The following is a 26,393-nucleotide window of genomic DNA, read 5'->3' as shown; positions in this document are numbered from 1 at the left end:
TTATTTAGTTCATTTATCAAAAATTCATTTTCCTTAAGTCCAGTCATGTTTCTGCTTATGTATATTTTTAAAATTTTCTTTTCTAAATCATAGGAAATACCCTCTTTTTACATTCAACAGATTAAAAACCCCACTCAAATTACACCTGATATAATGTGAATAGCTCATATAAAATATGAGAGGAGGTAGCAGGCAACACTGTCTCAGCGATGTAAAGTTTCATTCTATTTGAATTTCAAGGATCCCCACTGTAATATTTGGGATCTTTAGTAATTCAACATTATATTTGTATGTAAGTCAAGATAATGAACATGAATTTATACTGGACACAATATGTCTGGTTGAGAGATTTTTCTCTAATGTATGGTTTGACCCAAACCCAGGAAAGGTAAATGGCCATATATATTTAGAATTAAGGTTCTGCTTGGTGGTGTGACAGAAATTGAAAGGACAAAGGGACTTGAAATACTGGTAAGAATGATTGACATGGTGCTCTTTGGATTCTAAATGTCATCTGTATCATTAAGAGCTAGAATTAAGCCAGAAGGATTGAAGCGTATACCTGATCATGGGATCTCTAAATGTATATTTTAGTAGTGACATATTTTTGGTGATGTACCTAACACATGGCATGTTGTAGCAAATGTTTGTCAGATGAATGAATGACAAAGTCCAGAAAACAGCTAAAAGAATAAGTGGCAGGGGTGTATTTGGTCATGTAAGATGAGATGGCAAGGAAATAAGAGTCAAATCTGGATGATTTGGACTTGCCTATGCCAAATTAACTTTGTAATATAAGTATTGGTTGATTTGCCTGAGTGATTAACATTAAATTATGAAGATACTTCCATAAGGATATAAATTCAATGAATTGAGAGGCAGCAAACACTTTATTTTAGTCAATAACTTAAAATTGATTTGGTGGGGCCAAATTATCTAGACTAGAATTAGCCTAGTGTAACTGTCTGTCTTATTTCTTCAAGAATGTCTTACCTGTCCAAAAGGCAGCCTCACGAACTCTATGCATTTTTCTGCGTTATAATCGTAAACAAGAACAGAGACATGAGGTCATTCAAAAATTAATTGAACGTAAGTAATATTGTCTACTATTTTGAAAAAGGAAAGTAAATGAACTAGTTGGCTTTAGTTATATCTGACTTATGTATCATTTTGCTGTGAATAATTAGGTTACTATTGGGTTTTATAAGTTGATTTTTATTTTTTAGAAATCCTTGTGGCAAGATTAGATCTGTGAGGAATGAAAGTAATAATTACTCTGTTTTCTTTTGTGAATGTCTACATTTTAGAAATTAAAATATGTTTACTTATATTGAAAGCTCAGTTTCTGCCCTGATGAAATAGCATTTGGAACTAAAATATAAATAGAATATCCGTGAATCTAATCATTTATTTTATGGTCCTATTTCAATAGTCACATAATTAACAGAATCTGGGATTTTTCCTTGAATAGAGTTGATAGTATATTTGAATATAAATTTGATGAGCCTAGTTGGTTTATAATGTCTTAAGAAACTAAGTCAGTTTACAAATGCAAATTTATTTTAATTTGGTAAAAGCTAAAATCAAGGCAAAAACATTTGGTTTATAGTATTGATTTTAGAAATAGTTGCACACACCTATATATACTTAGTGAATTTGCTGATTATTGTATATTTGCTTTGCCCATAATGTCTTAATGTTTTTACTAAACTATATTATCCAGCATAGGCAGGTAATGGGATTTTCTAGTTATCGGGGTTTACCAGTTTAAGTGTGTATCACTACTTTTCAAAAAATTAGAGTACTTTTATAAAATTCCATTTAAGAAAAAGTATGCTCAGTATACTTTAATCTTTCTTTTTATAATCTTATTTTAATTCGGTTTTCATTATTCAGTGGTAGGAGCTCATGTTTAGAATGTTTTATTTTGAAAGAAGATTCAGTTTGGTTTTGTTTTTGAACATTTATGTAAAAAGTAGAAAATTAGCCTTTTAATATTGACCTGAATTATTGTCAGTAAGGCTGTTTATATGTGACTATATCTACTTTAGGCATTTTTAAGGAAACAAAGGGAACAAAACAGTTAATTTGGTTTTAAAACACTTTGAAGTTATACAGACTTGTGTTTGAATTCTAGCTCTGCACCTGCCAAATGTGTGACTTTAAACTCACTGAATCTCAGTATCCTTATTTTTTAGGAGCAAGAAGTATGTGCACCTCTTTGGGCTGCTTTTCAGGGCTAAATGAGATAATATGTATAGAGTACTTAGCACGTAGTGGGTGATAAAAAGTAGTAAATACAGTCATTCCATAGTTAATAAATGCTTATGAAATTGAATGAAATGTTTGACAAAACTTTTTTATGGTTTTTGAGGTGTCAATTTGGGGATTTACAAATCTGAGGTATATAATAATGATTTTTTTCCTCTTATCTCTTATATTTGCTAGCCATATTGTGGGTATGAAGAAACTTGTTATGCGTTTTGTGTGTCTAACTTTATCACATTAATTTCATGTAGGAAAAATTAACAAGATAATTTTTGTTGTTGTTTCTAGAATTGGGCCAAGGAAAAAGTTACTGGAATAGACTTCGATTTTTGGATACCTGTGAATTTATTATAGAGATATTTTCCAAATCATTTTTCTGTAAATATTTCTTTCTACCTGCTATTGAACTGACACATGATCCAGTAGCAAATGTGAGGTATGTTATCAATCAATGAAAATATTTGAAATTGTATTTATTTTTATCTACTATAGTGAACATATGCAAAATCTTTTCCTTAGCCAATTAAAAACTTAAGTCAAGAATTTACATGTGCTTTGAAATTCTTAGTATTCATAATTGATGGGTATCAGTAAGACTTGGAAGCATACTCTTTCAACACTGTCTCAGATCTTTTGTCTTTACTGGATTGAGAGCAGTAAGTCAAAGCCAGATTGGTAAGCTTCTTCGGCCATTTGGATATACACATTGAAATGATTAGAAGATCGAGTAGCTATTATTAATTTATCTACCATTAAAACTAAAGAAAAGATGGTCAGTCGCCTTATCACTTCAAAGTTGTTTGATGAGCATCTGTTAGTTTTTAGAGGCCCATTTTTTCAAAGAAATAGAACTGCTTCAAAGTCTTCATCTTGTCTTCTATGTTTAGCTGCCTTATATTTTTGAAATCCAGTAAAATGTTAATTTCATTTGATTAACTGTTAAGTTGGAAGGAACAGATCTGAAAATGGCTTGCCTGGAAATGGAAAAAAATAATAAATATATTTTGTCCTTTTTCTCTCCAAATGAGCACAACATTTCCTTTTTTATTGTGGTAAAATATGTATAATATAATATTTACTATTTTAACCATTTATAAGTGTGTAGTTCAGTGACATTAAAGTACATGCATGTTATTACTTAAGAACTATTTTTGTACATTTGATAATGGAATGAAAATAATTTTAAACCCTCCTGTTTAAAAGAAATTTAAGCCCAGCCATTAGATTACTGTGTTTTAAGTCCTGTGTCTCTATTTTGAACTTGAACTCAGATCTGCAGGAAAGAGAGATATCAGAGTCAGTTGGCCAAAGGCTCTCCTGAACAAACTCTAGAACTCTCTGCTGAATTTCCATACATTAGGGGCACTTAGTTTTATGCATCTGAAAGATGCATATGTACCACTTTTATAAACAACTGATGTGAATTTTAGGCAATACGTAAAACGTCAAAACTTTTTAATAGGAAGAGTTGGTGAGATAATAAGCTAACTGAGATTAATAGTCTTGGTGTTGAGATATATATGAAGATGAATTGTCAAAAGATATTGAAAAGTTCAACCTAAGAATTTTATGAGCATTTTTTAATGGGAACAAATCTAGAAGTTTTTGTTTTGTATTTTAAATGTGAGAAAATACAGAAAGCACAACTGCATTGACTTTAATTTTTGGTGTATGTTTCTTGTGCTTTATAAATGAGAGGTGGGGTATTGCTGACATTTAAAGTGAATTGAAAAGAACCTTTTGGGCTGGGCATCGTGGCTCATGCCTGTAATCCTAGCACTTTGGGAGGCCGAGGCAGACGGGATCACTTGAGGCCAGGAGTTTGAGACCAGCCTGGCCAACATGGTGAGACCCCGTCTCTACTAAAAATACAAAAATGAGCCAGGCGTGATGGTACACGCCTGTAGTCCCAGCTACTTGGGAGGCTGAGGCAGGAGAATCGCATGAACCTGGGAGGTGGAGGTTGCAGTGAGCTGAGATCACACCACTGCACTCCAGCCTAGGTGACAGAGCAAGACTTCATCTCAAAAAAAAAAAGGAACCTTTGGTAATTCTTTAGATTTTAACTTTTCCTAAACAACTAATGGGTCCAGCTTTAAGAACATTTTGTGAATTGCAATTGTGATTCTATAAAAGCAACTTTCAATGTGATGTATTGTCACTTATCAAGCAGTTGACAAAAATAATTTGAAAGGAAATGACATCATCTCTACTTTGATCAGTGTAACAAAGAGCATGACATTGACTCTATGAGAAAGAAATCTGCCAATTCAAAAAACCAAATGAAGAATAATTAATTATTACTCTGTTAATTTCAGAGATTTGCAGGACAGCAGATTATTGTATAACTGTGTGTCTTGGTTCCTACTCTCTTGCCTGGCCAGCTGCCAGCCAAGAAATATATCCGACAACCCTGTATGCTAACTGGCTTTGGGTATAAAAGCATTTGCTCAGTGCTTTAGAGATGTGCAGATAGAATGAAAGCCATCACAGGCAAGGGTGGTAGGATCATGTTGGTTAGGAGGACAGTTTCTGTTGCCACACTGCCTGAGCTGAAATTCCAGCTCTACATTAAATGTGTATCTTTAGCCAAGTTACAAAACTTCTGTGTGCACTGATTTCCTTAGTACCTAATTTATAAAGTATTCTGAGGCACAAATAACTGAGATAACATACATAAATTATCTGAAAGGTGTGGTCCCTAATCTCAAGAATTAGATCATCTCAGGGGCCCAGGAGTCTCATAGAGATGAATCACTACAATGGATTGGGTAGCTTCTGCTGAATATCTATTTTCTAGACATGCCTTGGGTTATAAAGAATGGAGTGTGCATAGACTGTTAAGTGTTTTTGTTTTTCCTTAAGTTAATGTTTAAAATTTAAATTCACCAAGTTTAGACACTATCAAGCTGGAAAAAGACTCTTGGTATTCAGAGAAGCCTTTTCCACAGCTGCCGGAAATGATATAATTTCTTTGGGGGGTTGATATTCCTTAATTATAGAAAGCATTGCTAGGTTAGGCTGTATCCGTGGTGAACTGTGAATGAGATTGAGACCATTGTTGCTATTTATAGTGCTGGAAATTCTACAGGAGGAGCTTCTTTACCCTTTTTGGTTAAATAAAAAGCAAATTTTGTTGTATATGAAGAATCCTCAAGTAAAGATTCAGCTGAGAAAGTGTTCTGGAAACTCTAAAAATGGAATTCAGGTGTCTCAAGGGTTGCAATAAAGATAAAAAATAATAATTTGGAGAGCATTCAGATGAATAAATGAACATAGCAGCTATAAAATAGATACCCACCTAGCATCCCTCTCTAAAACAGCCATGGAAAAAGAGTAGACTTTTAGCTTAGCAAAGCAGAGTATTTCCTCTGAAACGCCTCCTCCTGGAAAGGCTTTTTTTTTTTTTTTTTTTTTAGGTTCTGGGATTTACTCTTACCTTCCTGGCATTCTTCAACCTCCTTGTTTCTTCCTTTCCAACCCAGTCTAGACTGTGGTAGTGCCTTAGACCACCTTAGACTAGGTCCTTTTATCCTTTTCTTCTCTAACTGTACATATTACCTTGATGATCTCTCCCATTTCATGGTTTAAATATCATCTACTTGCTGAAGATTCCTCACTTTATCTGAAGCATTGACATCTACTCTGGATAGGCTAGATGGATAGCCAACTTATTGAGCCTGTTGCCCACTTAGCATTTCCACTGTATATCTGATAGACATCTCAGACTTAATCTGTCTAGAATTCAATCTTCATCTTTCTTATCTGCTTTTGCTCCTTCTGTAGTCTTCTCCATCTCAGGAAATAACCATCCCACCTGCTTAGATCAAAACCTTAAATAAATTCTTCTCTCTGTCATTCTACCTCCAATCCCTCAGTACATTCTGCTGCTTGTAAAAGGTATTCAGAATCCAGGCCAGGCACGGTGGCTCACGCCTGTAATCCCAGTACTTTGGCCAAGGCAGGCGGATCACAAAGTCAGGAGATCGAGACCATCTTGGCTAACACGGTGAAACCCTGTCTCTACTAAAAATACAAAAAGAAATTAGCTGAGCGTGGTGGCGGGCGCCTGTATTCCCAGCTACTCGGGAGGCTGAGGCAGGAGAATGGCGTGAACCTGGGAGCCCGAGCTTTCAGTGAGCCGAGATCACGCCACTACACTCCAGCCTGGGTGACAGAGTGAGACTACATCTCTAAAAAAAAAAAAAAAGAGATTCAGAATGCAACTGCTTCTTACCACCTTTTCCTGCTACCACTCTGGATCAATGCACCATCATCTCTTGCCTGAATTATTTTAAGACCTTTTCCTATTGTTTCTCTTTTTCTGTTTTTGACCAGCTACAGTCTAATTTCAACACGGTAGGCAGATGATGCTTGTAAAACATTGTCAGATCATTTCACCCCTCTGCTCAAAATCTACCAATGGCTTCTTGTCATACTCAAAATAAAAGGCAATTTCCTTACAGTGGCTCTCAAAGCCTCTTATTTACCACTCTGAGCTCTCCTGCTAGTCTCACCTTCACTCTGTTTTGGCACAATGGCCAATTTGCTCATTTGGACCAACAGTAGAGACAAGCTCTCCATATTTGCTGTGATGCTCTTTTCCAGATATTCACATAGCTTATTCCCTAATTTTCTTTAGGTCTTTGCTTAAATACCATCTTTTCAGTGGAACCTTCAGTGACAACCTTCTCTGGCCACCTGCTTTAAAACCAATTAATCCCCGCCCCTGGTACTCACTTGCCTTTATTCCTTGCTTTATTTTTCTCCATAGCATTTAACACTATCTGACAGATTTTCCTTGTTTCTTTTCTCTTCTCTGCTCCCATACTAGAATGTAAGTTCCAGGAGAGCAGAGAATTTTGTTGGTTTTATTTACTGTTGTATCTCAGCATCCAGCATGATGAATGCTTGACACATAATAGACACTCCATGAATATATCTTGCATGAATAAATGAAGTCTCAGGCTATCTAAAACTTGATTTTTCTTTGTTTCATGTTACTGTTATTCTTAGTTATTAAATTCATTCAAGAGTAAATACTATTTTATTATAGAATGAAACTTTGCTACCTGTTGCCCAAAGTGAAATCTACTCTGAAGATTCCTGCTGATAAGCATCTACTTCAGCAGTTAGAAATGTGTGTGAGAAAACTCCTGTGTCAAGAAAAAGATAAAGATGTTCTGGCTATTGTAAAAAGAGTAAGTATCACTCTTGCCAGAATGTTGCATTTTTTTTTCTATTAAGGTAGTAAGAATCATAACTTCACTATTTCAGCTTGACAGGATAGCAATATATTAAAATATTTTTATCCTTGCTAAAGTTGTAAGAATTAGTGAATGATTTGGTTGACAGGTGCTACAACTGGATATGAAAGTTTTGAAGGGCACCTAGACATTAAACTTTTATTACTAGTAATATAAGCCCATGTTTGACACATGTTAGGTGCTCAATAAACACTGTTCAATTAATAATGAATGTTTTATTCATCAGATTTTCTTCATAAGTGATTATAATCCAGTGAAACTTTGTTGGTAAAATTGGGAAAGTCACATTTTATAGAAACTTATCCCTGGAAGGGCGCTTTGAGTTAATTCAGGGGTCTATTTGACTTTATAGAAGTTCTGTGCCTAGAAATATTGTGTCTACTTGAGATCATATTAGTAAGTAGCAGAATCAGGAGGACTAGAATAGAGACCTCTTACCTACTTCTGAGTGCATCTTTGTAAATAATGTAAGATTGTATCCTGTGAGTTTTTTGTTTGTTTTAGCATGAGATCATAGTATATGGATTCTTTGGAAATGTTGGAAAAACTAAACAGTAAAAATTTGGGTTAGTGAGCCACATCTTAGAATAATTTTTATTCTTCAAAAATTGTTTATGCTGAATATATAACTAATCTTTTATAAATTCAAGTGAAATTATTTACTTTTATGAATCTGAATATAAACTTCAGGACACGTTGTTTTTGAGCGTTTATTTGTAGTGAGGGAAATTTCCTTATTAATGTCATAAATAAATTAGTGTACGTGGCGAGTAAAAAGAGAATTCTTACTTTTTTTCTCTTTTTTTCTAGAAATCATTGCCAGATGTCACATGAGGAATCTTTTAATTAAGTGATTTGATGACTTAGTATTAATTAGTATAGTTTTAATTTTAATGAAATGTGAATTCTTCTTTCATTAACTGATATAACCAGAAATACCTAGAGTTGGACGTGCATTTAAATCTAAAAGTACACACACACACTTGTTTCTACCAGACAGTTCCTTCCTTACTGTTTAATATTGAAGTATAGAAGTTTAGGCAATGGAGTTAACTTGTCAAAATAATAAACATGAGAGGGCTAATTACTTTTCCAGAATAATTTATTAATTCAAGAGACAATATAAGTTAACCCTATACAGGTGTAACAATGATGTAATTAAATTAATGGATTATTAGTCTATAGTGGATTATTCTGGAGTACAGCTCTTATTTTCAGTATGCTGCATATAATGAAGCCAGTCTGTCCCATGGAAATTCTGTAGTATAATGAGACATTAGTATAGAAAACTCCCAGAAAGCTACACAAAACTTTTGGATAAAAATTGAATAGTTTTATCAGTTTTTTAATATGAAAAGTAACTTTATATAAATAGAGAGTATTTCATGGCATACATTATGAATGTTTCATAAATTTCAGCAGAAAAAACTTTCACTAAATTTAATATTTGTCATGGATAGTTTTGGGCATATGCATATCCAAATGTACTTTATTTTGGCCATTAGGGTTACTTGTGTAGAGTAAGTTTTAGAAGTACTGCCCTCTATCAGAGACAGAACCCTGGGTTAGATTGACCATTGTTTCGATTGGAATAATTTGTTTCAAACTAGTGTATTCCAAAAGACAAATAGTAAATTGAGAGAATATTTTTAGAGCAGATAGAAAATTTCTACAGAAGGGAACTAAGGATTATTCGGCCAAATGATGGCTTGTTTCATTCATATATAGCTAAAAGACTTTTTAAAAATTCAAAAGCTACATTATGTTTCTGAAAATTCAGAAAAAATTGGCACTGGGAGTTACTAGAAATTAGTTAGATTATATGCATTTGGTATTTGAAGTATGCCTGTAGACTTGGTCTTCTTAAGGTTAAAAACTTTCAAAAGTTAAAATTGACCCTGGCATTATTATATAAAGGTTGATTGTAAGTACAATGTAGAATTGGGCAGAACTTTAATTTTCTGACTTAGTCTACCCCATAGTGCAGAAGTCTCCTATTTGAACCTGCCTCTGCAAAATAACTTGCTGAGAAATGATTGGTTGTTTTAATTTAATTACTTTAGAATAATTTTAAAAACTTTCCTTATAGACTGTGTTAGAGTTGGACAGAATGGAAATGTCTATGGATGCTGTAAGTATACTCTCTTTACCTTATTGTGTTGGTCCATTTTCATGCTGCTGAAAAAGACATACCCAAGACTGGGCAATTTACAAAAGAAAGAGGTTTAATTGGACTCACAGTTCCACATGGCTGGGGAGGCCTCACAATCATGACAGACAACAAGGAGGAGCAAGTCACAACTGGGCGGCAGGCAAAGAGGGAGGGAAACTCCCCCTTACAATACCATCAGATCTTGAGAGACTCATTCACTATCATGAAACAGCGTGGGAAAGACGCACCCCCATAATTCAGTCATCTCCCACCCAGTCCCTGCCACATGTGGGAATTAGGGGAGCTACAAGATGAGATTTGGGTGGGGACACAGAGTCAAACCATATCACTTCTATTAAAAGGAATATTTTAAACTTGGCAGAAACTCATCACTAATGTTTCACAACTTCATTTTAAACTTTAAACAGTTTCAGAAAAAGTTTTATGAGAAAGATTTGTTGGATCAAGAGAAAGAAAGAGAAGAACTACTTCTTTTGGAAATGGTATGTTGCTTTCATATGCACACACATATACTCTTTTCTGATTAATAAAACTGTGTTTTGTTATTAAACTTAATCATTTCTTTCCATCTCACCATTTCACATTACTCTTTTTTCTTCTTAAATGACAGTCCCAGTTTTTTGAAATCTGTTCTTTTATGAACTAGAAAGAAAACTATATTTGAGAGCCTTTTAAAAAAACTACTTTGCTGAAGTATAACTGACAACTACACATATTTAAAGTGTACTATTCAATGAGTTTTGACATATTGATGAAACCATCACCACAATGAAAATATGAAACATTTCTATCCTTTTAAAGATTTCTGCCCCTTTGTAATCCATGTATTCTACTCTAGTCCCCAAAAACCAATGATCTAGTTTCTGAAAATGTAGATTAGCTTGCGTTTCCGTAATTTATATAAATGGAATAATATATTAGGTATTAATACTATTTTTGGTTCTGTATCTTTCTACCAACATAATTACTTTGAGATTCATCCATATTGTTGTATGCATCAAGAAGTCATTCCTTTTTATTTCTGAATAGTAGTCTATATTATGGAATATCACAATTTGCTTATCCATTCACCTCTTTATAGACATTTGGCTTCTAATTTGGGGATATTACAAATATAGTTGCTTTGAACATTAGTGAAAAAGTCCTTGGTTAGACATGTTTTCATTTTTCTTGGGTAAATACCTAGGAATAGAATGCCTGGATTGTATGGCATGCTTAATTAAAAAAAAAAAAAAAAAGTAAAAAAAAAAAAACAACAAAACAAAGGCTGGGTGTGGTGGCTCACACCTGTAATCCCAGGACTTTGGGAGGCCAAGGCGGGTGGATCACGAGGTCAGGAGATCAAGACCATCCTGGCTAACATGGTGAAACCCCGTCTCTACTAAAAAATACAAAAAATTAGCTGGGCGTGGTGGCGGGTGCCTGTAGTCCCAGCTACTTGGGAGGCTGAGGCAGGAGAATGGCGTGAACCCAGGAGGCGGAGGTTGCAGTGAGCCGAGATTATGCCACTGCACTCCAGCCTTGGCAACAGAGCGAGACTGTCTCAAAAAAAAAAAAAAAAAAAAAAACAAAACCTGTTTTCAAGTGGTTGTACCATTTTACATCCACATTGTCTATGCTGTAGTTACCAGCCATACTATGGGGTATGTAATGGTATCTTGTTGTTTTTTTTAAATCCCTTTTTCTATTCCTGATGCCTAAAGATGTCAAGCATCTTGTCTTTGCTTACTGGCCATCTTTATCTCTTATTTGATAAAGTTTGTTTTCAGAATTTTAAGTGGGTTGTTTATTATTATTGAGATGTGAGAGCTTTTAATCCATTCTGAATACAATTTCTTTGACAGATATACATATTATGAGTGTTTTCTTGGAGTTTGAAGCTTATCTATTCATTTATTCATGGTGTCTTTTGAAAAACAGAAATATTTAATTTTGATGAAGCCCAGTTTATCAATTCTTTCTTTGACAATTCTTTTTTGTTCCAGGAATCCTTTGTCTATCCTAAGATCATAGACTTTTTCCTCTATTGTCTTTTAAAAATTTTCATTTTAGGTTTTACATTTAGGTTTATGATTCAAGTACATTTTTATATATGTTTATTTTTTTCCATAGGGAATATTCATTTATTCCAGCACCATTTGTTGGAATAACAACAATGGGGAAAAGCCTTCTTTTCCCCATGGAATTGTCTTAGCGTCCTTAAAAAATATTAGTTGTACACATATATGTCTATTTCTTGACTTCCTATTATTGTATTCCACTTATTTATAAGTTTATCTTTTAAGTAATACCAAACTGTCTTGATCATTGTAACTTTATAGTGTTTTTTAAATTTGGTAGGGTAAGTTTTCTATCTTTGTTCCTTCTTAAAATTGCTTTGACCAGTCTAGGGCCTTTGCATTTTGATATGAAGTCCAGAATTTATTTCTAGGTATTTTATGTTTTTGGCATTATTGTAAATGGAAGTATGCATTTTTTATTTCACTTTCCAGTGTTTTTGTTCCTGGAGTATAAGAATACTGTTTTTTGTTTTTTTTTTTTTATATTAACCTTGTGTCTTATAAACTTTATAAATTTGTTTATTTGTTCTAGAAATTGTTTTTTAGATTTTCTAAAACTAAAATTTTTTATGTAAGCCATCATATCTTCTTTAAATACAGCAGTGTTACTTCTTTCTATTCAATATTTATGCCTTTTGTTTATTTCTTTTGTCTTATCACAAGGTCCAAGACCTCCAGTAAAATTAAAGTGTTAGAAGTAGGCATCCTTGTATTTTTACTGATCTTAGCGGGAAACAGTTGTCTTTCATCGTCAGGTGTGATGGTAGAAATAGGTTTTATGTAGATTCCCTTTATCAGATTGAAGAAGTTACCTTTTACTCCTAGTTTGCTAAGAGTTTTTATGAATGGTTGTTGTATTTTTTTTTTTTTTTTTTGAGACGGAGTCTCACTCTGTCACCCAGGCTGGAGTGCAGTGGCGTGATCTCGGCTCACTGCAAGCTCCGCCTCCCGGGTTCACGCCATTCTCCCGCCTCAGCCTCCGAGTAGCCAAGACTACAGGCGCCTGCCACCATGCCCGGCTAGTTTTTTGTATTTTTAGTAGAGACAGGGTTTCACCATGTTAGCCAGGATGGTCTCGATCTCCTGACCTCGTGATCCACCCGCCTCGGCCTCCCAAAGTGCTGGGATTACAGGCTTGAGCCACCACGCCCGTATTATATCTAGAAATGATACTTGGTTTTTCTCCTTCATTCTGCTAATACACTGAACTACCCTGATTTTTCAAATGGTAAACTAATGTTGTATTTTGGAGACAGACCCTATTTGGCAATGGTTTATTATCCTTTTTCTCTATTGGATTCTTGGCTAATGTTTTTGTTAAGGGATTTTGCATCTGTATTCATAGATTCATAGTGAAATTGGCCTATAATTCCCCTTTTTGTCATTTTTGGGATCAAATTTGGTATTAATGTTATTCTGGCCTCATAAAACAAGATGAATAGTATTCCCACCTTCTCTGTTTTCTGACCAATTTTGTATAAATTGGTTTTATTTTTGCCTTGGGTGTTCTATAGAATTCACTAGTGAAGTTATCTAAGCCTGGAGTTTTCATTTTGGAAAGTATTTTGATAATCGATTCTGTTTCCTTAAGAGACATTAGAGAATGTAGATCTTCTCTTTCTTCTGTTGTCAATTTTGGTAAGTTGCTTCCCTTCCACCCCAGTTTACATATTATTTAAACTGACAAATCTGTTGGCATGAAGTTATTTGTAATATTCTCCTATTATCCTTTTAATTATGGTGTTAATCTATGGGGATAACCATTTTATTCTTGTGTTAGTGATTTGTGTTCTTCACATCTCCGTTTTTTTGGAATTTTTTTTTTTTTTGGCTTATTTCTTTAGAGATTTTAATATCCACACCTAACCTTTTAGTCTACATATTGTTGTTATTATATCATGTCACTTAACAATAATACAAATCTCTTTACCTCCTCCACACCCATTCTTCATGTTACAGTTGTCATATGAATTATATCTGCATTGAAGAGCCCACCAGACAGTGTTGTAATCTTGCTTTAAGTTGTCATATGTATCTTGAAGAATACACTCTTAGTGTAAACTTTTATGGTTTACTCAGATGTTTACCATTTCCAGTGCTCTTCATTCATTACTTAAGATCTAAATTTCCCTCTGGTGTTTTTTTCCTTAAGGTAAAATAATTTTCTTTAGCAAATCTTGAAGGGCAGGCCTTCTGGTGACAACTTCTCTTATTTTTTCTTTATCTAAAATGTCTTATTTTTACCTTCATTCCTGAAGGATATTTTCACGGGTATAGAAGTCTGGGCTGACAGCTTTTTCCTTACTACATTCTAATAATGTGTTTCTATCTGTCTTCTGGCCCCCATAACATCTGATACAATAGCTACTCTCATTTGAATTGTTGGTGCTTCTGTATGAAGCATTGTTTTTCTCTGGACACTTAAATTTTTTTTTTCTTTTATCTTTTGTTTTTAGCAGCTTGCTTTTGATGTGTCAAGGCATTATTTACTTGAAATTTATCCAGTTTGGATTTGGTCATCTTACTGAATCTGTAAATGTATATCATTCCCCAAATTTGGGAAGATTTGGTCATTTTTTATTTAAATATATATTCTGTTCTAATTTTTCTCTCTCTTATTTCTGGGTTACCAATTGTACATATTATTATTGTCCATAGGCCTACGAGTCTTTGTTCTTTCTCAATTTTTAAAAATACTCTGTGCTACTCAGTGTGAATAATTTCTCTTGATGTAACTTCAGTGTTACCAACCGTTTCCCTGTCATCTCCATTCAGCTGCTGAGCCTATCCAGTGAATTTTTTATTTCCAATATTATATTTTTCAGTTGTAAAATTTCCATTTGGTTCTTTTTATATTTTCTATTTCAATGCCAATAATTTGTGTGCTTAAAGTGGAAATCCTCTGAAAAGCAAAGTTTATTATTTCAGCAGTCTTTCAAAGCAAGATTAGAATTCAGGATTGCCAGTGGGAGAAGCTGTAGGGAAGACTCTCAAAAAATTTTAGGACCAAATGACCTAGCCCAAGACAAAAACAGACAATAGAAAGAGAACCACAGATAATCCTGATACTGGAGTTAGTAGACAAGGACTTCAAGATAACTGTGATTAATATGATCAAGATAATAGAGGCAAACGTGTAGAAAATGGATAACTCTGTTAATCCCACCCAATGAAATTTTTCAGTTTCATGCTTTATTTCTGTTTCAGAATTTCCATTTGATTTTTAAATATAGTCCACTTCTATGTGGAAATTCTTTATCTTATTTTCTCCATATTTTTCCTTAGTTTACATGCGCATTTTAAAAGAATGTTTATTCTCCACTTGTTGACTGTAGTATTCTAGCATGTCAGTTATACCAAGTTTGTTCAGAACTTGCTGTGTTTGTTGATTTTCTTGCCTATTTGTTCTGTTGGCATAAGGGCCTCCTTTGTTTTGGTAATGTTTTGTTTCATGATATTGGAGCTGGTTATACAAGTGCGTCTATTTTGGGAAAATTCATTGAGCTATGAATTTGTACACCTATAATTTGTGCACTTTCTTTATACATATATATATATATATATATATTTTTTTTTTTTTTTTTTTTTTGAGATGGAGTGTCACTCTGTCACCCAGGCTGGAGTGCAGTGGCATGAGCTCGGCTCACTGCAACCTCCACCTCCCAGGTTTCCTGCCTTAGCCTCCTGAATAGCTGGGATTACAGGCATGCACCACCATGCCTGGCTAATTTTTTGTGTGTTTTTAGTAGAGATGGCATTTCTTCATGTTGCCTGGTCTGATCTCAAACTCCTGACCTCAGATAACTCACCCATCTCAGCCTCCCAACGTGCTGGGATTACAGGCCTGAGTCATGGTGCCCGGCCTCTCTATGTATATTTTACTTAAACAAAGCATTTAAAAATATCCAAGACCATTTTCTTTTCTTTCAGTCTTTTTAAAGAAAGATATTATTTAGCCATTTACCAATCTGAAATTGAAGTGACCAAAGTAAGGGATATTTTACTAATGCGATTTAGGAAATACCATCTAGAAAATGAAGGGTCATTATTACATCGATATCAAACTCATTGTTTTAGCTTGACAGACCCCCAAGGGCCGAATTCTGTAGATATGAAAAGAGCACAAATCTGAAAGAACCCTGAATTCTTTAGACACTAACATTGGAAAAAACTACTTCTTTTAGGCATTTTTATGAACTTTATTTGAATCTCTAATGCTTAATTTCTCAGAAGAATTTTCTAAACCTACTTCAGTTGTACCTTTAATGCAAGATACTGTCTTAATAACAGGAACAATTAGAGAAAGAAAAGCAACAGAATGATGGAAGGCCCATGAGTGATAAAGTGTTTGAAAAGAAACGTAAGTAATTTTTCTATGTCTTCACCACTTAGTTACGTAATTAATGTTGCATCCTGGTATTCTGAAAGACCATGCTGAATTTTTTATTTGATATGGAAAATTGCTTTACTTTTTTTCATTTTTGAAAAGTCATTTTTGAAAATTGGCTGTTTAATGTGGTACAGATGTTAAGAATACATAAGTGAAAGGCAGGAACCAGAGTGGACATTCAGATCCTTCAAAAGGAAAGCTTCAAGTTTGATAACAACTGTAAGATTGTGAAACTGATCACTGAATAACAAAGATTGAAATGTGTAAATCTTGCCAAATAAGAATATTTGGAAAAGAAAGCTGCTTAGCTAGGGATAGTGATTCATATTGTCTGAATTGTCTTGTATATTTATGGAGATTAATAAGGACTTAGAGGAAATTATAGAACTTAAAGCAGAATTTATTTTAGGTAGAGACACTAAGACACCAACGCAAAGTCTGCCCAAGAACATCCCCATTTCTGTTCCTGGACCCTCTTCTGTCACCCCATCGACAAGTAAGAAATAACTTCTTTTATATCTTTTTATAATTTTTCTTCCTTTTATAAAAATTAATTGCTGGCAAAGTCACTCTATTAGATGAAATACAATAGGATAATATATCTCATTCTAAATCACTTTTCACCTTCTATCATTAGTTGTTTTGGTAGTTTTTAATTGCTAGTAAGGGTAAGAGATACTTCAGTGAGCTCAAATTAAAGAAAAAAAGGGCTAAAGCCATCTGTGTTTTACTGAAAATGATGGTAGTTGGGGAGGAAATGGGGGTTGAAGCAGCTGAGGATGAACTGAATACATTTTCCTTTTTTCTGCTTGTTACTCTAGGTAAAGAAATCAAGAAATCCAAATTGATTCGAAGCCAGTCTTTTAATAATCAAGCTTTTCATGCAAAATATGGCAACTTAGAGAAATGTGCTAGGTATGATCTGTCAGCTCTTCAATTTTTAACATAATTTTTATCTTTATTCACATCTTCATATATATGAGTTCACATTTTATAAAAATCAGAATAAATTTTGAGGTTTTTTTAATAGGCCAATATTTTGTCAGTTTTCTTCTGTAGGAATTGTTATTTTTAAAAATAAGAGACCTCCAACAGTTTTCACAAAAATAGGTATTCTGGCATTCTAGGAAGAATACTGACATGATACTATTTAATAATATCATAGAATCCATATATTATTTCATGAGGGAGGTAGTAGTATGTCACATATTCCACTTAACTTTTAATAGGTATGAGTATGCTCCATTTGCTAAATGTGTATAGACATTGCTTTGCTACCAATATTGTTTCTGTCTATAAAGAAGCCATTGGCATGTTAATATGATAAAGTGATCACAGCAGAGTTATCCTGACAATAGATGAATGTCTGGTTTCCCCTTTAGCCTAGGAGACAAAATTACAAGCAGTTAAGATGAGGAGAGAATCAATAAAAATTAAATTACCATGATTTTTTATATGTGCTGACAAACAGCTGTATGTCAATTGACAAGCAAAGTAATTTTAAGGAAACAAATATCTTTAAAACTATTCCTTTGTCTATCAAGATAAATTACATGTTTCAGGACAAAATATTTTTCTTTTAAAGATAGCTTCTTATAGAATTTCAGCTGTGTTTCGGGGCATTATCAATAGATCCATCAAAAGTACCTGTCCAATAGAGATCTCAAGATAGAAAAAAGAGATTATAACTAAAGATAAGTTTTATTTCCAAGAAAATTTTACCCATCTTAGCTGCCTTGCTTGAACCTCAAAAGAAAAACTGTAATTCTGATGAAGCAAAAGTTTAAGGACATGCTTTTAAGTTATGGACAAAGTAAGTGTTGTGAGGCATGAATATTAAAAAAATGAGAAATGAAAGCAACAAATGTTTCATAAGTAGAGGAAAGCATTAAAAAGAAGATTAAAACAGCACGAGTGTTAGATGACTGAGATTGTAAGAAAGTGTGTTTTTGTATTTTAAACTAAATCATGTTGTTTTCTAGTAAAAGTTCTACAGCAGGATATACACCTGTCTCAGGGTTAGGAAAGACTTCTGTGCTTTCACTAACTGGTAAGTAGCAATGTAAGTTCTTCAAAAAATTGCTAAATTTAACAAAATATTATTTTCCTTAAATGACCTATTTATTTAGTACTAGATACAGTGTTTTCCTAAATTTATATCTTTATCAGATCCCTAAGAAATTAAATTTTTGTCTAGCAATTGAGAAAATATTTGACTAAACTATTTTGTCTTCACTGTTCAAGACTCAGTTTAATACTTTTAAAATAGAAAAAGAACAAAAGTGATAGGGTATGTTTTACCATACTGGGAAGGCTTACTGAGGCACAGACAAAAAGGTTTCACAGTAATTTTTAAGGAAGTTAGAAACAACAGGACTTCACTGTAAATCTAGATGAACAGCTAAACGTTTACAATATGATGTATTTGGAAGTTTGTGGCAGGGGTCAGCACATTTCCCTGAAGGGCCAGAGGGTAAACGTACAGGCTTTGTTGGCTAAATTGGTCTGTCACAGTTACTGAACTCTGCTGTTACTGAGTAAAAGCAGCGATAGACAGTACATAATGAATAGATGTGGCTATATTCCAATAAAACTTTATCTACAAAAACAGGCAGTGGGCAAGATTTGACCCACAGACTGTAATTTGCTGGCCTCTGGTTTATATAACAGAGCATAGAATTGTACTATAAATAATGTAGACTATATTGTTAAAATTACTAGTGGCTAAATGTGTGTTTTTAACTTTATACTTTGGAAATATTGGTTGAAAATTTTACTACTGATCTATGGTAGCTTTTTTTAGTGTAAATAGTGAATCTGCTCAAAGATCTGAAAATTTTAACAGCTTAATTACATTTTCTTTTTAGGTTACATTTTGAGTATTCTGTCTTCTTTTTCTTTTTAATTCTTATTTTTTTGAGACGGAGTCTCGCTCTGTCGCTCAGACTGGAGTGCAGTGGCGAGATCTCGGCTCACCGCAAGCTCCGCCTCCCACATTCATGCCATTATCCTGCCTCAGCCTCCCAAGTAGCTGGGACTACAGGTGCCCACCACCACGCCTGGCTAATTTTTTTTGTACTTTTAGTAGAGATGGGGTTTCACCGTGTTAGCCAGGATGGTCTCGATCTCCTGACCTCGTGATCTGCCCGCCTCAGCCTCCCAAAGTGCTGGGATTACAGGCATGAGCCACTGCACCCGGCCTTCTTTTTAATTCTTATGGGGAATGTATATACTCATTGGCTGTTCTGTAAACTTTTTCATTTGCTGGAAGAGAAAATCTTTCTAGCATTAAAGCATTGGCAATTCACGTACAGTATATAGAATGGTTCTGCAAGGTAGACTATGATTATCACAAGAAATAATTTGATAACAACAGAAAGCTGATGAACTAAAATTTTCCCCATATCTTGGACTATAAATAATAAAACCATTGATTACTTTCAGCTCAGTAAAACTGTGAATTCTTTAGGAGGCACTAAGGAACATTCAGAGTTTAAGAACTTTATTTAAAATATGGAGTGCCTTTAAAAACTTAAGTGTACAAAACCGGTTGGAATTAACTTTGAGCTAATGGTGCAGATGATTATAGATGTTCATAAGGGGTTCTTCAGACTTGCGTGGATCTCACCTGTTCTCTTGGTACTTCTTCACTTTGCTGTAATGAGCATATTTATTCATGATCTTGTAACATTTTCTGTCAAGAAATTTCTTTGTCTAAATCATTAAAAATATTGATTCAGAAGTGGTTTTTAAAAGTTTTAATTAAGTGCATTAATTTATTTCGTTTTAACTTTGCTAGTTTTTAAGTGACTTTAAGAACCAAGAGAGTAGATGTGGTCCACAGATTCTAAAACTTACATCCAAAGTCTTAAGTTATGGGTTTTATGAGGTGTATTTGTCTCCTCTCATGCTGTTAATAAAGACATACCCAAGACTGGGTAATTCATAAAGGAAAGAGATTTAATTGACTCACAGTTCCACATGGCTGGGGAGGCCTCACAATCATGGCAGAAGGCAAAGGGAAAGCAAGACGTGTCTTACATGGCAGCAAGCAACAGGGTCTATATAGGGGAACTGCCCTTTTATAAAACCACCGGATCTCGTGAGACTTATTCACTATCATGGGAATAATATGGGAAAAACCCACCCCCATGATTCAGTTACCTCCAATCCGGGCCCCTCCCACAACATGTGGGGATTATTACAGTTCAAGGTGAGATTTGGGTAGGGACACAGAGCTAAACTATATTGTGAGAGTAAATATTTTATTAAAATATTTGAAAAATATTCTATCTTAATGTCTCAATATTATTTTCAGTTGAGGGAGAACTGTAGGTTTAATGAAATACCTCCTAGAGTTCTTGGTTAGAAAAAGGTGCTTATTATTGTTATTTATTACTTAAAATAGAAACTGAAAAAATTTACTATATAATAACACATCTATAAAGAGAAAATGGAAGCAGAACATCTTTTAACAAATGTTTCAGATGTTTGCGTAGAGAAGAGATCTTATTTGTGGGACTCAAAACAGGTTTCAAGATGATTATGTCATTTGAGACGAACCTTAAGGTATGCTAGGATTTTGACAGGCAGAGATGTGTATAGAATAACATTCCATTCACAGTACCAGTCATAAATAAAAGATGATTGTTGATGTTTTCAGGGAGCAACAGCTGACTAGTTTGGCTGAAGTGTGGAGTGGGTATAATGGAGTGGTGTTAGATGAAACTGTAAGGAGGTTGGGCGCAGTGGCTCACACCTGTAATCCCAGCACTTTGGGAGGCCAAGGTGGGCAGATCATGAGGTCAGGAGATCAAGATCATCCTGGCTAACATGGTGAAACCTCATCTCTACTAAAAATACAAAAAAAAAAAAAAAAAAAAAATTAACTGGGCGTGGTGGCAGACGCCTGTAGTCCCAGCTACTCGGGAGGCTGAGGCAGGAGAATGGCATGAACCTGGGAGGTGGAGCTTGCAGAGAGCCGAGATTGCACCACTGCACTCGAGCCTGGGCGAGAGAGCAAGAGTCCATCTCAGAAAAAACAAAAACCGAAACAAAAAAAACCCCCAAAAACAAACAAACAAAAACTGTAAGGAAAAGTCAGAATCAGAACTTAGAATGCCAGGTTGGATACTTTTTACTTAACGCGACTCCACTGTTCATTGTGTGGGGACTTCTGCCTGTCTTCAGTTATACTACTCAAAACTGTTCGGGAAAGTCTGAGAAACTGTCACAGCCAAGGAGAGCTAAGGAGAACTAACAAGTAAATGTGATATAGTATCCTGGATGGGATCCTGAGACAGAAAAAGTTGTTATTAGATAAAATAACAACTACTATGGCTTTTAGTTAATAATGTATCAGCATTGGTTCATTAAATATGATAAATATTGCATACTTATGTAAGCTGTTAATAGAGGAAATTGGGTGAAGGGGATATATGAGAATTATTTATTCTGTTGTGTCAATTTTTCTGTAAATCAAAACTATTCTGAAAAAGACAGTTTATTTTAAAAAATAACATTTACAGTATCTTCAAAAACAGTGCTCAGGGACAAATTTAACAAAATGTGCTAGAGATACATAAAAAATTTAAAATACTGCTAAAAGAAGCTAAAGACCTAAGTAAATGGAGAAATATAACATGTTTATGGATTGAAAAACTTAATATTGTTCCAGTGTCAATTTTTTTCTGAATTGATCCAGAGATTCAGTGAAATCCTAGTTAAAATTCTGGTAGTCTTTCTGCAGAAATTTATAAGCTGATTCTAAAAATCTGTATTGAAAGGCAAAAGGACCCCAATGTAGCCAAAATAGTTTTGAAAAAGAAAAAAGCTGGAGAACTTAAATATAAATTTGATTTCAACAATTACTATAAAATTCTGGTAATCGAGGCATTGTGTTCTATGTTGTCATACATAGTCAGTTGATTTTAACAAAGGCTTCAAGATAAATCAATAGTGATAGAATAATATTTTTTAAAATGGTGCCGGATGGACCAACTCCTTGAAAGACGCAATTCATCCAGGCACATTGGCTCACGCCTGTAATCCCATCAATTTGGGAGGCAGAGACAGGTGGATCACCTGAAGTCAGGAGTTCAAGACCAGCCCGACCAATATGGCGAAACCCCGTCTCTACTAAAAATACAAAAATCAGCTGGGTGTGGTGGCATGTGCCTATAGTCCCAGCTACTTGGGAGGCTGAGACAGGAGAATTGCTTGAACCTGGGAGGCGGAGGTTGCAGTGAGCCAAGATCGTGCCAGTGCACTCCAGCCTGGGAGACAGAGCAAGACTCCATCTCAAAAAAAAAAAAAAAAAAAAGAGAGAGAGAGAGACACGATTCAAAACTCACAGAAGAAGAAATAGACCACAGGAAGGGGAACATCACACATCGGGGCCTATTGTGGGGAGGGGGGAGGGATAGCATTAGGAGATATACGTAATGTAAATAATGAGTTAATGAGTGCAGCACACCAACATGGCACATGTGTACATATGTAACAAACCTGCATGTTGGGCACATGTACCCTAGAACGTAAAGTATAATAATAAAAAAAAGAATAGACAATCTGAATAGGCTTATATCTATTAAAGAAATTGAATCAGTAATTAGTAATCTTCCAAAACAGAAAGCATCTAGCCCAGATGGGTTCACTGATAAATTCTATCAAATATTTAAGGAATAAATTATACCAGTTATCTACAATCTCTTTCACAAGATAGAAGCAATGGGAATACACCCTAACTCATTCTGTGAGGTCAGCATTACCCTACTACCAAAATCAAAGTCATTCCAAGAAAAGAATAATACATACCAACATCTCTCATGACCACAAATGCAAAAATCGTCAAAAAATATTAGCAACTCAAATCCAACAATATATAAAAAGAATTATACACCAAAACTGAGTAGGATTTATACCAGTTGTAGAAGACTAATTCACCATTTGAAGAACACTTAATGTAATATATCACACTAACAGGCCACGGAAGAAAAATCACGTGATCATAGTAATACATGAAGAAAAGACATTTGACCAAACCCAACACCTATTCATGATAAAAACCGTAAGTAAGCTAGGAATAGAGAACTTCCTCAACTTGATAAGGAAAATCTACAAAAAACCTGCAGATAACATCACAGTAGTGAGGAACTAGAAGCATTCCCCCTAAGATCAGGAACAAGACAATGATGTCCTTCCGTCACCATTCCTTTTTACCATCATACCGGAAGTTCTAGAAAAGGAAAGAAAAGATATACTGATTTTGGAAGGAAGAACTCAAATTGTCTTTGGTCACAGATAACACGATCATCTATGTAGAAAATACACAAGAATTGACAAAAACACTTCTGGAACTAAGAAGTGATTATGGTGAAGATGCAGAATATAAGGTTAATATTCTGTAAGGTTAATGTGCAAAGTTCAATATGTCCTGTATTCCAGCATTGAACAAGTAGGAATTTAAAATTAAAAGCAAAATACCATTTACTATTAGCACTCAGAAAAATGAAATAGGCATAATTCTAACAAAATACGTACGAGATCTATATAAGGAAAACTACAAAACTCTGATAGGAGAAATCAAAGAACTAAATAAAGAAGGAGATATCTCATGTTTATTGCTAGAAAGACTCAATATTGTCAAGATGTCAGTTCTTCCCAACTTGATCTATAAACTAAATGCAGTCTCAGTCAAAATCCCAACGAGTTATTTGGTAGATATCAACAAACTGATTCCAAAGTTTACCTAGAGAAGAAAAGTCCCAGAATAGCCAACATAATAATGACAAAGAACAAAGCTGGAAGATTGACACCACCTGACTTCAGGACTTACTATAAAGCTACAGCAATCAAGACAGTGTGGTATTGGCAAAAGAATAGTCAAACAGATTGAAGAAACAGAATAGGGAGCCCAGAAATAGACCCATGTAAGTATAGTCACATGATCATTAACAAAGGAACAAGGCCAATACAATGGAGAAAAGATAGTCTTTTCAAACAAATGCAGCTGGAACAATAAGACACCCACATGCAAAAAAAAAAAAAAAAAAAAATATATATATATATATATATATATATATATCTTTTACACCCTTCACAAAAATTTATTCAAACATGAATCGCTGTTCTAAATGTAAAATGCAAAACTATAAAATTCCTAGAAGATAACATAGGAGAAAATCTAGATGACCTTGCTTATAGTAATGATATTTTAGATATCATGTCAAAGGCACAATCTATGAAATAAAGAATAAGCTGAAATTCATTAAAATTAAAACTACTATTTGAAAAATACTGTCAAGAGAATGAGAAGGCAAGCCACCGACTGGGAGAAAATGTTTGCAAAACACATAATCTGATAAAGGACTTTTATCCAAAATATACAAAAAACTTGTAAAACTCGACAGTAGGAAAACTAACAACCTGATTAAAAAATGGGCAAAGACTTGAACAGATACCTCACTGAAGAAGATATGTCAATGGAAAATAAGCATATGCAAAGGTGTTCATCATATGTCATCAGGTTTGTGCAAATTAAAACAATGAAGTCCCATGACACACCTATTAGAATGGTCAAAATCCAAAATGCTGACAACAAATGCTGGTGAGGATGTGAAGCAACGGGAACTCTCATTCGTTGCTGGTGGCAATACAAAATGGTACAGCCACTATGGAACATCAGTTTGGTAGTTTCTTACAAAACCAAACATACTCTTACCATATGATCTAGCAGTCGTGCTCCTTGGTTTTTATCCACAGGAGTTGAAAACTTACGTCCGCACAAAAATCTGAGCATGAGTGTTTATATCAGCTTTATTCATAATTGCCAAAATTTGGAAACAAACAAGTTGTTCTTCAGTAGGTAGATGAATAAACAAACTGTGGTACATCCAGACAGTGGAATATTATGCAGTGCTAAAATGAAATGAGCTATCAGGCCATGAAAAGACATGAAGGAACTTTTAATACATACTACTAAGTGAAAGAAGCAAATTGAAAAGGTAGCATTCCAACTATGTGACATTCTGGAAAAGATAAAACTATGGAGACAGTAAAATGATAAGTAGTTGTCAGGGGTTTGGGGGAAGGAGAATTGAATAGATGGAGCACAGATAATTTTTAGGGCAGTGAAAACACTCTGTATGATACCAAAATGATAGAAACATGTCATTTATATATTGTCCAAATTCATAGCATGTATGCCATTAAGAGTGAACCCTAATGTGAACTATGGGCTTTGGGTGGTAATGATGTGTCAATGTGGGTTCATCAATGCAACAAATGTACCACTGGTGGGAGACATTGAAGTTGGGAGGCTGTGTATGACTGGGAAGATATGGGAGATCTCTGTACCTTCTGCTCAACTGTGCTGTAAACTTAAAACTGTTCTAAAAAATAAAGTCTACTTAAAAAGTGGTGCTGGAACCATTGGATATCCATATTAAAGAAACAAAAACCAAAACAAACCCTAAACCTTAATTCTTTGTTAAATTTGTATAAATTTAAGGCATACAAGTACAGTTTTATTACATGGATATACATGGATATATTACATAGTGGTAAAGTCTGGGCATTTAGTGTAACCTAATAGTGTACATTTTACCTATTAAGCAATTTCTCATCCATCACCCCTTCTGACACTCCCACCCTTCCTAGTCTCCAGTGACGAGTATTCTACATTCCGTGACCACATGTACACGTTACTTAGCTCCCACTTATAAGTGAAAACATGCAGTATCTGACTTTCCGTTCCTGTGAATCTCAAGTCTTATCACCATACACAAAATTATACTATACTCAAAATGTATTGTAAACCTAAACATAAAAGCGTCTATATTTTCTAAAGAAAATATAGCAGAAAGTCTTTGTGATTTTGGAATACACAAAGATTTATCTTGACCATAAAGCAAAAATATTAACATACTGGACTTAATCAAAATTAAAGCGTCTGGGCTTTGAAGTAGAGCATTAAAAAATAAAAAGCAAGGCATAGATATGGAGGAAATATTCATAGAATATAAACCAAAGAATTTGTATCCAGAATATACAAAGATGCCTTAACAAAAATTAGGCAACCAATTTTAAAATGGGAAAAAGGTTTGAACATGAACTTCACAAAAGATACACAAGTAAGTACATGAAAAGATGCTTAACATCCTAATCATTAGGGAAATGGAAATTTAAAAGCAGTAAGAAAAGCACCCAAGGAGGTGCCACTTCACACTTGCTAG

General features: G+C 34.3%; 1 protein-coding gene across 3 annotated transcripts in view; it reads left to right on the top strand.

The window, feature by feature from the left end:
- Nucleotides 1-26,393, top strand: part of LOC105467503 (protein phosphatase 4 regulatory subunit 4) — a 105,984-nt gene that overhangs the window by 74,120 nt on the left and 5,471 nt on the right. For 2 of the 3 annotated variants that reach the window (XM_011717127.3, XM_011717128.2), the window contains 9 exons: nt 984-1,089; nt 2,557-2,704; nt 7,325-7,469; nt 9,625-9,666; nt 10,116-10,190; nt 16,059-16,128; nt 16,568-16,654; nt 16,980-17,073; nt 18,141-18,208. In XM_011717127.3, coding sequence (XP_011715429.1) covers nt 984-1,089; nt 2,557-2,704; nt 7,325-7,469; nt 9,625-9,666; nt 10,116-10,190; nt 16,059-16,128; nt 16,568-16,654; nt 16,980-17,073; nt 18,141-18,208 — 835 coding nt within the window. The remainder of the gene's footprint in view (nt 1-983; nt 1,090-2,556; nt 2,705-7,324; nt 7,470-9,624; nt 9,667-10,115; nt 10,191-16,058; nt 16,129-16,567; nt 16,655-16,979; nt 17,074-18,140; nt 18,209-26,393) is intronic. The other variant, XM_071099658.1, reaches the window with a different exon arrangement.

Source organism: Macaca nemestrina, chromosome 7, assembly GCF_043159975.1.
Source record: "Macaca nemestrina isolate mMacNem1 chromosome 7, mMacNem.hap1, whole genome shotgun sequence".
Classification (NCBI taxonomy): domain Eukaryota; kingdom Metazoa; phylum Chordata; class Mammalia; order Primates; family Cercopithecidae; genus Macaca; species Macaca nemestrina.
This window is presented reverse-complemented; position numbering and strand designations above follow the sequence as displayed.